Source organism: Rana temporaria (assembly GCF_905171775.1).
Source record: "Rana temporaria chromosome 2 unlocalized genomic scaffold, aRanTem1.1 chr2q, whole genome shotgun sequence".
Classification (NCBI taxonomy): domain Eukaryota; kingdom Metazoa; phylum Chordata; class Amphibia; order Anura; family Ranidae; genus Rana; species Rana temporaria.
In genome coordinates, this window is record NW_024404419.1 from 174,051 (window position 1) to 187,859 (window position 13,809).

Consider the following 13,809-nt stretch of genomic DNA (forward strand, 5'->3'; position numbering starts at 1 on the left):
GTGGTAGGTTGTCTCTTTTATGTGGGGTGGATGGTTTTCCAGTGGTAGGTTGTCTCTTCTATGTGGGGTGGATGTTTTTCCAGTGGTAGGTTGTCTCTTCTATGTGGGGTGGATGGTTTTCCAGTGGTAGGTTGTCTCTTCTATGTGGGGTGGATGGTTTTCCAGTGGTAGGTTGTCTCTCCTATGTGGGGTGGATGGTTTTCCAGTAGTAGGTTGTCTCTTTTATGTGGGGTGGATGGTATCACAGTAATGGGGTATTTCCTTTGTGTGGAGTTTATCCTCTAATGGATGGTGGATAATGTCTTATAGTTGGGGTGTTTCCTCTTCATGGGGTGTCTCCTTTATGTGGGGTGGATGGTATGCCAGTTGTGGGGTGTCTCATCTGTGTGGATTGGATGGTGTTGGGGGTGTTCCCTCAATGTGGGGTTTATAGTGTTGCAGTGGTGGGGTGTCTCTTGTATATGGGGTTTATGGCTATAGAGAGTTACCTCTATGTGGGGTGGATGGTGATGCAGTGGTGGGGTGTCTCCTCTATGTGGGTCAGATGGTGGTGGGGGGTCCCTTCCACGGGAGTTGGATGGTGGTGGGGTGTCACCTTCATGTGGGCTGGATGGTGGTATTGTGTCCCTTCCGTGTGGGTCTGATGGTGGTGAGGTGTCCCCTCTATGTGGATCAAATGGTGGTGGGGTGTCTTCTCTGTGAAGGGGATGGTGGTGAGGCATCCCCTTTATGTGGGTCGAATGGTGGGGAGGTGTCTCATCTATGTGGCTCGGATGGTGGAGGGTGTGTTGATTTGAGGTGTCTCCTCTAGGAGAAGTGGAGGGTATCTTGGTGGTGGGGTGATGTGGGGTGTCTCCTCTGGGAGAAGTGGGGGGTATATCAGTGATGGGATGATGTGGGGTGTCTCAGTGGTGGGGTATCTCGTCTGGGAGAAGTGAGGGTGTCTCTGTGGTGGGGTATCTCCTCTGGGAGAAGTGGGGGGTATCTCAGGTGGTGGGGTGTCTCCTCTGGCAGAAGTGGGAAGTGTCTCGTGGTGGGTTGTCTCCTCTGGGAGAAATGGAGGGTGTCTCGGGTGGTGGGGTGTCTCCTCTGGGAGAAGTGGGGGTGTCTCGTGGTGGGGTGTCTCCTCTAGGAGAAGTGGGGGGTGTCTCGGTGGTGGGGTGTCTCCTCTGGGAGAAGTGGGGGTCTCAGTGGTGCGGTGTCTCCTCTGGAAGAAGTGGGAGTGTCTCGGTTATGGGGTGTCTCGGTGGTGGGGTGTCTCATAGTGAGGTTATCTCTGGTTGGGGGGTGTCTCATAGTGAGGTTATCTCTGGTTGGGGGGAGTCTCATAGTGAGGTTATCTCTGGTTGGGGGGAGTCTCATAGTGAGGATATCTCTGGTTGGGGGGAGTCTCATAGTGGGGTTATCTCTGGTTGGGGGGAGTCTCATAATGGGGTTATCTCTGGTTGGGGGGGAGTCTCATAGTGGGGTTATCTCTGGTTGGGGGAGTCTCATAGTGGGGTTATCTCTGGTTGGGGGAGTCTCATAGTGGGGTTATCTCTGGTTCGGGGAGTCTCATAGTGAGGTTATCTCTGGTTGGGGGGGAGTCTCATAGTGAGGTTATATCTGGCTGGGGGTGGGGGGAGTCTCATAGTGGGGTTATCTCTGGTTGGGGGGAGTCTCATAGTGGGGTTATCTCTGGCTGGGGGTGGGGGGGAGTTTCATAGTGGGGTTATCTCTGGTTGGGGGGAGTCTCATAGTGGGGTTATCTCTGGTTGGGGGGAGTCTTATAGTGAGGTTATCTCTGGTTGGGGGGAGTCTCATAGTGGGGTTATCTCTGGTTGGGGGAATCTCATAGTGAGGATATCTCTGGTTGGGGGGGGGGGAGTCTCATAGTGGGGTTATCTATGGTTGGGGGGAGTCTCATAGTGGGGGTTATCTCTGGTTGGGGGGAGTCTCATAGTGGGGTTATCTCTGGTTGAGGGGGAGTCTCATAGTGGGGTTATCTATGGTTGGGGGGAGTCTCATAGTGAGGTTATCTCTGGTTGGGGGGAGTCTCATAGTGAGGTTATCTCTGATCGGGGGAGTCTCATAGTGGGGTTATCTCTGGTTGGGGGGAGTCTCATAGTGAGGTTATCTCTGGTTGGGGGGGGGAGTCTCATAGTGGGGTTATCTCTGGTTGGGGGAGTCTCATAGTGGGGTTATCTCTGGTTGGGGGGGGGAGTCTCATAGTGAGGTTATCTCTGATTGGGGGAGTCTCATAGTGGGGTTATCTCTGGTTGGGGGGAGTGTCATAGTGGGCTTATCTCTGGTTGGGGGAGTCTCATTGTGGGGTTATCTCTGGTTGGGGGAGTCTCATAGTGGGGTTATCTCTGGTTGGGGGAGTCTCATAGTGAGGTTATCTCTGGTTGGGGGAGTCTCATAGTGGGGTTATCTCTGGTTGGGGGAGTCTCATAGTGGGGTTATCTCTGGTTGGGGGAGTCTCATAATGGGGTTATCTCTGGTTGGGGGAGTCTCATAGTGGGGTTTTCTCTGGTTGGGGGGTGTCTCATAGTGAGGGTATTTCTGGTTGGGGGAGTCTCATAGTGGGGTTATCTCTGGTTGGGGGAGTCTCATAGTGAGGTTATCTCTGGTTGGGGGAGTCTCATAGTGGGGTTATCTCTGGTTGGGGGTGGGGGGAGTCTCATAGTGAGGTTATCTCTGGTTGGGGGTGGGGGGAGTCTCATAGTGGGGTTATCTCTGGTTGGGGGTGGGGGGAGTCTCATAGTGGGGTTATCTCTGGTTGGGGGTGGGGGGAGTCTCATAGTGGGGTTATCTCTGGTTGGGAGGTCTCATAGTGAGGTTATCTCTGGTTGGGGGAAGTCTCATAGTGGGGTTATCTCTGGTTGGGGGAGTCTCATAGTGGGGGTTATCTCTGGTTGGGGGAGTCTCATAGTGGGGTTATCCCTGGTTGGGGGAGTCTCATAGTGGGGGTTATCTCTGGTTGGGGGAGTCTCATAGTGGGGTTATCCCTGGTTGGGGGAGTCTCATAGTGGGGTTATCTCTGGTTGGGGGAAGTCTCATAGTGGGGTTATCTCTGGTTGGGGGAGTCTCATAGTGGGGGTTATCTCTGGTTGGGGGAGTCTCATAGTGGGGTTATCTCTGGTTGGGGGTGGGGGGAGTCTCATAGTGGGGTTATCTCTGGTTGGGGGGTCTCATAGTGGGGTTATCCCTGGTTGGGGGAGTCTCATAGTGGGGGTTATCTCTGGTTGGGGGAGTCTCATAGTGGGGTTATCTCTGGTTGGGGGAGTCTCATAGTGGGGGTTATCTCTGGTTGGGGGAGTCTCATAGTGGGGTTATCCCTGGTTGGGGGAGTCTCATAGTGGGGTTATCTCTGGTTGGGGGGGTCTCATAGTGAGGATATCTCTGGTTGGGGGAGTCTCATAGTGGGGTTATCTCTGGTTGGGGGAGTCTCATAGTGGGGTTATCTCTGGTTGGGGGGAGTCTCATAGTGGGGGATATCTCTAGTTGGGGGAGTCTCATAGTGAGGTTATCCCTGGTTGGGGGAAGTCTCATAGTGGGGGTTATCTCTGGTTGGGGGAGTCTCATAGTGGGGGTTATCTCTGGTTGGGGGAGTCTCATAGTGGGGATATCTCTGGTTGGGGGAGTCTCATAGTGGGGGTTATCTCTGGTTGGGGGAGTCTCATAGTGAGGTTATCTCTGGTTGGGGGAAGTCTCATAGTGGGGTTATCTCTGGTTGGGGGAGTCTCATAGTGAGGTTATCTCTGGTTGGGGGGAGTCTCATAGTGAGGTTATCTCTGGTTGGGGGGAGTCTCATAGTGGGGATATCTCTAGTTGGGGGAGTCTCATAGTGAGGTTATCCCTGGTTGGGGGAAGTCTCATAGTGGGGTTATCTCTGGTTGGGGGGGGAGTCTCATAGTGGGGGTTATCTCTGGTTGGGGGAGTCTCATAGTGAGGTTATCTCTGGTTGGGGGAGTCTCATAGTGAGGTTATCTCTGGTTGGGGGGGAGTCTCATAGTGGGGTTATCTCTGGTTGGGGGAGTCTCATAGTGAGGTTATCTCTGGTTGGGGGGAGTCTCATAGTGAGGTTATCTCTGGTTGGGGGGAGTCTCATAGTGGGGATATCTCTAGTTGGGGGAGTCTCATAGTGAGGTTATCCCTGGTTGGGGGAAGTCTCATAGTGGGGTTATCTCTGGTTGGGGGGGGAGTCTCATAGTGGGGGTTATCTCTGGTTGGGGGAGTCTCATAGTGAGGTTATCTCTGGTTGGGGGAGTCTCATAGTGAGGTTATCTCTGGTTGGGGGGGAGTCTCATAGTGGGGTTATCTCTGGTTGGGGGAGTCTCATAGTGAGGGTTATCTCTGGTTGGGGGAGTCTCATAGTGGGGTTATCTCTGGTTGGGGGGGAGTCTCATAGTGGGGTTATGTCTGGTTGGGGGAGTCTCATAGTGAGGGTTATCTCTGGTTGGGGGAGTCTCATAGTGGGGTTATCTCTGGTTGGGGGTGGGGGGAGTCTCATAGTGAGGTTATCTCTGGTTGGGGGTGGGGGGGGGGTCTCATAGTGGGGGTTATCTCTGGTTGGGGGGAGTCTCATAGTGGGGGTTATCTCTGGTTGGGGGAGTCTCATAGTGAGGGTTATCTCTGGTTGGGGGAGTCTCATAGTGGGGTTATCCCTGGTTGGGGGAGTCTCATAGTGAGGGTTATCTCTGGTTGGGGGTGGGGGGGACTCCGGTGGTCTTTGTCCTCCTCCTCGCTCCAGTGATGATGAGGAAGGTGAAGATACAATTGATACATTTTATCAGAAAAAAGAAACACAATTTCCAGCCTGTATCTTCAGCTCTCCCACCTGGCCGGGGGATTGGATGAGGAGGGGATGTCTCTTGTAATGAGGAGGGATGTCTCCTGTAATGAGGAGGGGTGTCTCTTGTAATGAGGAGGGCTGTCTCTGGTTGGGTTGGGTGTCTCAGGCTGGGGGAGGGGCTGTCTCTAGAGGTGTGTCTGGGCTTGGCTGCTTTCATTGTCAGTTGAGTCTCCTTCATCTGTGTGAGCTGCAGCCTTGCTGGCTGGGGAAAGGACATGTATGTATTCTGTGTGCGCTCTGTGATTGCCTTGTGTGTGTCCTGAGAGTCGGTGTGCGCTCTGCGATTGTCCTGAGAGTCGGTGTGCGCTCTGCGATTGTCCTGAGAGTCGGTGTGTGTGTGCTCTGTGATTGTCCAGATGGTGTGTGTGCTCTGCGATTGTCCTGAGAGTCGGTGTGTGTGTGTGCTCTGCGATTGTCCTGAGAGTCGGTGTGTGTGTGCTCTGTGATTGTCCAGATGGTGTGTGTGCTCTGCGATTGTCCTGAGAGTCGGGGTGTGTGTGTGCTGTGCGATTTGTCCTGAGTTGCTGTGTGTGCTCTGCGATTGTCCAGATAGTCGGCGCTCCCGTGTGCCCCTCTAACCCTCCTTGTTTTGAGTTGTACTGTTGCTGTATTGTCTCCCTGTATATTGTAAGTGCTGTGCAAATTGTTGGCACTATATAAATACTGTATATTATTATTGTGTGTCCGGTCGTTGTGTTGCATGTTGTGTACACAGTTGACCCTCACTTCCCTATGTAATATGCTTGTAGCTCTGTCATCTTTGTGTATTGCACTGATTTGTTTTGTGTATAGTGTGATTTGTCTGTGTGTGAGAGAGATTAGTTGTTTGTGTGATTGTGTATAATGTGATTAGTTGTTTGTGTATAGTGTGATTTGTCTGTGTGTGAGAGAGATTAGTTTGTGTGATTGTGTATAATGTGATTAGTTGTTTGTGTGATTGTGTATAGTGTGATTTGGTGTGTGTAATTGTGTCTAGTGTGATATGTTTGTTTGTGTGTGTGGCTGTCCAGTATAAGTGTGTGTGTGTGTGTGTGTGTGTGTGGTGATATGTTTGTGTGTGACTGTGTATATTGTTTTGTGTGTCTGTCCAGTGTGATTTGGTGTGTGTGTGTCCAGTGTGATTTGGGGTGTGTGAGAGAGAGACAGTGTGTGAGACTGTGTACAGTGTGTGTGTGGTGTTTTGTGTGTCTGTCCAGTGTGATATGTTTGTGTGTGTATAGTGTTTTGTGTGTGTCTGTCCAGTGTGTGTGAGACTGTGTACAGTGTGATTGGGCCCCCATGTGATGTGTGTGTGTGTGTGTGTCTGTCCAGTGTGATTTGGGGTGTGTGTGTGTGTGTGTGTGTGTGTGTGTGTCTGTGTATAGTGTGATTTGGGGGGTGTGTGAGAGAGAGACAATGTGTGATACTGTGTGTGTGATTGGGGCCCCCCCCCCATGTGATGTGTGTGTGTGTGTGTGTGTCTCTGTCCAGTGTGATTGGGGGGCCCCCCATGTGATGTGTGTCTCTCTGTCCAGTGTGATTGGGGGCCCCCCCCCATGTGATGTGAGTGTGTGTGTCTCTCTGTCCAGTGTGATTTGGGGTGTGTGTATAGTGTGATGTGTGTGTGTGTGTGTGTGACTGTGTATAGTGTGATTTGGGGGGTGTGTGTGAGAGAGAGACAATGTGTGATACTGTGTGTGTGATTGGGGGGCCCCCCCCATGTGGTGTGAGTGTGTGTGTGTGTGTCTGTCTGTCCAGTGTGATTGGGGGGCCCCCCATGTGAGTGTGTCTCTGTCCAGTGTGATTGGGCCCCCCCCCCCCCATGTGTGTGTCCGGAGCCCCCCTCTCACAATCCCCCCATTGTCTCTTCTAGGACGGCTTGGCCCCTCGCTGCCTCCGCTGACCTCTAACCTTCGGACCTCCTCTTTGTACTCCCAGTGATTGGTTGGCGCCCCCTCCCCCCAGGACTCGCCCGCTGGGCACACATGGCACTGTGACACCCACCATGGGCACGGCTGGCATCTGGCTGCTCCTGGCCGGGATCCTGGCAGTTGGTGAGTACCCGGCTTATCATGGACAATGTGATGTATGGGGGGGGGTGGGGGGTGGTTATGGATCGCAAAGGGTTAACGGGCATTAATAATGTGCAGGAAGACATCGGACAGATGTTGGTCGGGGGGGGGGGGGGGGGCCAGTTAATCCCTGGCATGGTGGGATAGGCGCTGGCACAGCCGGGGTTAATCCTGCGATGGTGGGCAGATGTTTGGGGGGGTGGGGGGGCGATGCCGCCGCTCACACTGATTAGATGAGGGATACCAGACATGGAAGGTTCGTGGCCAGATGGCCCGAGTGTTCGGTGTGGTCAGTTCAGTCTGCTTTGTCAAGGGTTAACATGTCTATGTACTCCGGTGTGCGTTCTGCTTGGCACAGAAGGGGTTAATCTAGAAGTCTCCTCCTCTTCTGATGTCTCCGCCCCCTTCTGGGGTCAATGCCGTCACTTTCCCCAGTGTTAGACTTCTAGTCTGACCCTAAAGCAACGAACGGGTCTCTGCTGTACGGGGGGGGGGGGGGGGGGGGGGTAATATAGACTGCACTGACTGGCATATGAGGGGTTAATGTGACATGACATGATCTGCGCGCGTCCATCAGAGCAAAGTCTATATGAGGGCTAAGCGTCGTTTGTGTAAAGGGTGAATGTAGGAGCTATGAGCGTGTAAGAGGTTAATGTAGGCGCAGGACCAGCGAGTGTGTAAAGGGTGAATGTAGGAGCACAGCGAGTGTGTAAAGGGTGAATGTAGGAGCACAGCGAGTGTGTAAAGGGTGAATGTAGGAGCACAGCGAGTGTGTAAAGGGTGAATGTAGGAGCACAGCGAGTGTGTAAAGGGTGAATGTAGGAGCACAGCGAGTGTGTAAAGGGTGAATGTAGGAGCACAGCGAGTGTGTAAAGGGTGAATGTAGGAGCACAGCGAGTGTGTAAAGGGTGAATGTAGGAGCACAGCGAGTGTGTAAAGGGTGAATGTAGGAGCACAGCGAGTGTGTAAAGGGTGAATGTAGGAGCACAGCGAGTGTGTAAAGGGTGAATGTAGGAGCACAGCGAGTGTGTAAAGGGTGAATGTAGGAGCACAGCGAGTGTGTAAAGGGTGAATGTAGGAGCACAGCGAGTGTGTAAAGGGTGAATGTAGGTCCGAGCAGTGAGTGTGTAAAGGGTGAATGTAGGTCCGAGCAGTGAGTGTGTAAGGGGTGAATGTAGGAGTAGTGTGAGTAAAGGTTTAATATAGGTGAATGTAGAAGTAGTGAGTAAAGGGTTAATATAGGTGAATGTAGGAGTAGTGTGTAAAGGGTGAATGTAGGAGTAGGTGAATGTAGGAGTAGTGTGAGTAAAGGGTTAATGTAGGAGTGTAAAGGGTTAATATAGGTGAATGTAGAATTAGTGAGTAAAGGGTTAATATAGGTGAATGTAGGAGTGGTGAGTAAAGGGTTAATATAGGTGAATGTATGCACAGCGAGTGTGTGTAAAGGGTGAATGTAGGCTCCGAGCAGCGAGTGTAAGGGGTTAATACAGGTGAATGTAGGAGTAGTGTGTAAGGGGTGAATGTAGGTGTGGTGTGTGTAAAGGGTTAATGTAGGTGAATGTAGGAGTAGCGTGTGTGTAAAGGGTTAATGTAGGTGAATGTAGGAGTAGCGTGTGTGTAAAGGGTTAATGTAGGTGAATGTAGGAGTAGCGTGTGTGTAAAGGGTTAATGTAGGTGAATGTAGGTGTGGTGTGTGTAAAGGGTTAATGTAGGAGAATGTAGGTGTGGTGTGTGTAAAGGGTTAATGTAGGAGTAGCGTGTGTGTAAAGGGTTAATGTAGGTGAATGTAGGAGTAGTGTGTGTGTAAAGGGTGAATGTAGGCGCCGAGCTGTGAGCATTTAAAGGGTTAATGGGGTGACCCCGCCCTTAGGTGCCCCCCGGATGCCCTTTGATGGGGTGCCCCCCAGAGTTGTGATTTTCGGGGGCGTTGCGGTGGAAGGATAATGTGATATCGGGGGAAAGGGTTAAAAATGATGCGATTTCTTTGCTGCGGCTGATTTGCGGGTGTAATATCGGTGGCTGGCAAGGAAACGGTTAATGTGATGTCGGGTGCGGGGCGGGGGCGGTGCACAGAGTTCCTGAACCTCCGCCGATCGTTTTCTAAACACTTTTTTTTTTTCCTGTGGCAATGTCTAGCACAGGAGGGGTTAATGATGGTAATATTGCACATGCTTGGCAGGGGAGGGGTTAATAAGGGTGATGATGGGTGTGGGAGGGGTTTACACACCTCAGTCTGGATACACAGTGATTCAGGACTGAGTCAGGGACCCGTCATTCCCCCCCCCCCCCCCATCTACCTCACCCTCAGTGCCACTCTATGGCAGTGCACAGGGCCGCTGTTAGAAATGATGGGGCCCCGTACAGCTTACCTGACGGGGCCCCCTTCGACCATACTGTTGACCCCACCCCTAACCCCGTTATAAAACAAAAGGCAGGTTTGTTGCTGTTTACACGTGCGTGCGGGGGCCAACATGTGCGTTCGCAATTGCGCGTAAGCATTTTGTTAATAAAATTACATTGTAGGTTTCATTTGTTTTTGTTTTTTTTGCTTTCACAAGAAATGAATAACATCCCTTGTGATAGCAGAGCCATGACAGGTCCTCTTTTTTACTTTCTGCCGAATCACTGGAGCTAAAAAATGATATCTGATCATTGCTGCAGTGATGGGGGTAACATGCAGCTCCACTGCACATGTTTACTGCTCCCCCCAACTGAAGTAGCATTACAATCATCATCACAGGCAGCACAGTAAGCAGGGGCTCTATCATGGCTGGATGTGACATGGCTCTTTGCTGACTTTGTTAACTTATGGCTGTACTGTATATAACAGACTGTAACACAGCACAGCCATAACAAAGTCAGCAGCCATGAGACATAGAGCCATGATAGAGCCCCTACTTACATAACTGTGCTGCCTGTGAAGACTATTGTAATGCTAATGATAACCTGCTGAGTTCTATTCTAAGGGCACAGTGAGGACTATATGCTTTATTCTTTACTCACTGTGTCCACTGCAGCCAGGCTCTCCTTCATGTCAGCCTCCTTGCATCTCAGCACCTGAGACCGGAATCATAGTATCACTCCGCCGGCCGGAACTAATTGAGTGAGTAGTGGACTGCTGCATATCCATCCGCCCCCGAAAATGAAGAAATAGTCCCTTCTCTGTGCGCACCTGGGCCCCTCTGTTGATGCTGATGGGGCCCAGAAAAATGGTATAACCCTGCTCCATAACACAAGTAGGAGCGGGGGAGAAGTTTACAAAGCTTTATTTTTTTGTTTTTTATTTAATGTAGCAATGAGCTGTAATGCTGGCCGGGCCCCTCTATGCAGCTGATAGGGCCGGGCCCCGTACACCAGGGCTGGCTGTACTGCCCTATCAGCGGCCCTGGCAGTGCACACCCCCAAGAGAAACGTGTGGTACCCTGCATGTGTGCCGGGGGGGTCTGTACACCCGCTGTGCCCATTATGAGGGGTTCCCACCATCCCTGTGCTGAGTTCCCGGGTCTGTACACCCGCTGTGCCCATTATGAGGGGTTCCCACCATCCCTGTGCTGAGTTCCCGGGTCTGTACACCCGCTGTGCCCATTATGAGGAGTTCCCACCATCCCTGTGCCGAGTTCCCGGGTCTGTACACCCGCTGTGCCCATTATGAGGGGTTCCCACCATCCATGTGCTGAGTTCCCGGGTCTGTACACCCGCTGTGCCCATTATGAGGGGTTCCCACCATCCCTGTGCTGAGTTCCCGGGTCTGTACACCCGCTGTGCCCATTATGAGGAGTTCCCACCATCCCTGTGCCGAGTTCCCGGGTCTGTACACCCGCTGTGCCCATTATGAGGAGTTCCCACCATCCCTGTGCCCCATTATGAGGGGTTCCCACCATCCCTGTGCTGAGTTCCTGGCTCTGTACCCCCGCTGTGCCCATTATGAGGGGTTCCCACCATCCCTGTGCTGTGGATGAGCCCCGTTTTGTACTGCGCTCCTCTCTCTGGCGGCTGCGGACGGTCCAGCTGTCGGGTGCGATGGTTCGGGATCGCTGTGTAAACAGTTTATCCCCAGAAATGTCACAATTCCTCTCTTCCTGTTTATCTGCGGTCTCTGGATGATGCAGATGTGGTTGGTTGCGGTCTGGCGTGTGTCCCGCCTCCTTCGCGGGGTCTTTACCCCCCCCCCCTAATATAAACCTCGGGTCCTCATCAGCCAGGTCCTCATTCTTCAGTTCTTACAAGTCAATCACCAGGGATTTTCCGTGTCCCCAGGGGGACCCTCCATCCTCTCACTCTGTGGCTCTTTATATTGAGGGGGGGTCTCGCCTCTCCCAGTGCCTAAAATGTCACCCTCTGCAACTGGGAGAGAATGCAGGCAGAATTTTGCATTGCGTGCGGCGTGGCGTATACCTGGTACTGTGTATGGCATAGCCTTGGGGCAGCGGGGCGTATCCCCGGGGCCGTGTGCGGCGTGGTGTATTCGTATGGCGTATCCTTAGGGTGGCGTGGCAGTTCTCTGGGGCTGTGTGTGGCGCGGCGTATCCCTGGGGCGGCGTGGCAGATCCCTGGGGCTGTGTGTGGCGGATTTGTGTGGCGGATCCCTGGGGCTGTGTGCGGCGTGGCGGATCCCTGGGGCTGTGTGCGGCGTGGCGGATCCCTGGGGCTGTGTGCGGCGTGGCGGATCCCTGGGGCTGTGTGCGGCGTGGCGGATTTGTGTGGCGTATCCTGTGTGTGGCGTGGCGGATCCCTGGGGCTGTGTGTGGCGTGGCGGATCCCTGGGGCTGTGTGTGGCGGATCCCTGGGGCTGTGTGTGGCGTGGCTGATCCCTGAGGCTGTGTGTGGCGTGGCGGATTTGTGTGGCGTGGCGGATCCCTGGGGCTGTGTGCGGCGTGGCGGATTTGTGTGGCGTATCCTGTGCGTGGCGGATCCTTGGGGCGGCGTGGCGGATCCCTGGGGCTGTGTGCGGCGTGGCAGTTCTCTGAGGTCATACGTGGTATGGTGGGCACTGTGTCCTTGGAAGGTCGGGATGTGACCTCTGTTGGACGTGGCGGTTCTGAGGTCATACGTGGTATGGTGGGCACTGTGGCCTCGCAAGATCGGGATGTGACCTCTGTCGAACGTGGCGGTTCTCTGAGGTCATACGTATGTAGAAGGTCGGGATGTGACCTCTGTCGGACATGGCGGTTCTCTGAGGTCATACGTGGTATGGTGGGCACTGTGGCCTCGGAAGGTCGGGATGTGACCTCTGTTGGACGTGGCGGTTCTATGAGGTCATACGTGGTATGGTGGGCACTGTGGCCTCGGAAGGTCAGGATGTGACCTCTGTCGGACATGGCGGTTCTGAGGTCATACGTGGTATGGTGGGCACTGTGACCTCGGAAGGTCGGGATGTGACCTCTGTCGGACATGGCGGTTCTGAGGTCATACGTGGTATGGTGGGCACTGTGGCCTCGGAAGGTCGGGATGTGACCTCTGTTGGACGTGGCGGTTCTGAGGTCATACGTGGTATGGTGGGCACTGTGGCCTCGGAAGGTCGGGATGTGACCTCTGTCGGACATGGCGGTTCTGAGGTCATACGTGGTATGGTGGGCACTGTGGCCTCGGAAGGTCGGGATGTGACCTCTGTTGGACGTGGCGGTTCTGAGGTCATACGTGGTATGGTGGGCACTGTGGCCTCGGAAGGTCGGGATGTGACCTCTGTCGGACGTGGCGGTGAAGCTCGTCTATCATTGTGTTGATGTTGGTGGAGTTGCGTTTGGTTGGATCAGCCGTCACTTAGGGACGAGTTTTATTGTCTCTCTGGAACGCAGCGAGTGTCGTATCGATCCGCTGCTGTCGCTGATGAATATTTAATGTCCTCTAATGTATGGAAGAGCCGGAGATCAGCCGGCGGTAAATCTGTACGAGGAGCGGCGTCCCTGGCAGGGGCCATCAAAGGGCCACAGGGGGCCGGCAAGGCGTATTCTCTGGTTTAGATGAGCCTCAGAGCTGAAGGACATTCAGATTTCACAGTAAGAAGACCTTCTAGCAGGATACACTTATTATTTATTGTTACTATGACATCATCGATGGATACATTCTTCTATCTCTATTCACATGATTATTGTTATTACTGCATCAGAGAAAAACGCCATAGACTGACTATAGAGATATTTATTATTATAATTATGGATCTCCTAAAAGGATACAACAATAATAAATTAATAATGTATCCTTCTAGGAGATCCTTAATGTATATCTTCTATACATAGTCTATAGAAAAACAATGGCCCGGATTCAGTAACAATTGCGCTTTTTTTACGGAGGCGCAGGGCAACGTTTTTGCCCTGCGCCCCGCAATTTTTTTGCGCTGCCCTCGATTAAGGGAGCAGAAGCTCCGTAAATTGCGCGGGCGCGCCGGCAAAATGCCCGGCGTAAGCGCGCGCAATTTAAATGATCCTGTAGGGGGCGGTAATCATTTAAATTAGGCGTGTTCCCGCGCCGATCGTAGAGCGCATGCTCCGTCGGTAAACTTTCCCGACGTGCATTGCGGCAAATGACGTCGCAAGGACGTCATTTGCTTCAAAGTGAACGTGAATGGTGTCCAGCGCCATTCACGATTCACTTACGCAAACTACGTAAATTTCGCGACGCGGGAACGACGGGTATACGTAACATTGGCTGCCCCTGCTAATAGCAGGGGCAGCCTTACGCAAAAACCGCCGTACGGAAACGACGTACATTGCGTACGCAGGGCTCGCGCAACGTTGTGAATCGGTGTTAGTATGCAATTTGCATACTATACGCTGCGCACAACGGGAACGCCACCTAGCGGCTACCGCAAGAATACAGCCTAAGATATGCGGGCATAAGAGCCTTATGCCGCGCATATCTTAGGCTGCAGTCGGCATAACGAGGTTCCTGAATCGGGAGCATTCGTAACGCCGGGGCAAATAA

At 52.9% G+C, this 13,809-nt stretch overlaps 1 protein-coding gene across 1 annotated transcript in view; it reads left to right on the forward strand.

Annotated features, from left to right (window-relative positions):
* Positions 1-4,931: 4,931 nt before the first annotated feature.
* The window catches only part of IGSF3 (immunoglobulin superfamily member 3), a gene marked incomplete in the record, with an annotated part of 81,889 nt that continues 73,011 nt past the window's right edge, over positions 4,932-13,809 (forward strand). Inside the window, 2 exon segments of the mRNA XM_040334194.1 lie at positions 4,932-5,054; positions 6,690-6,870. Of these exon segments, the coding sequence (XP_040190128.1) occupies positions 6,822-6,870 (49 nt within the window).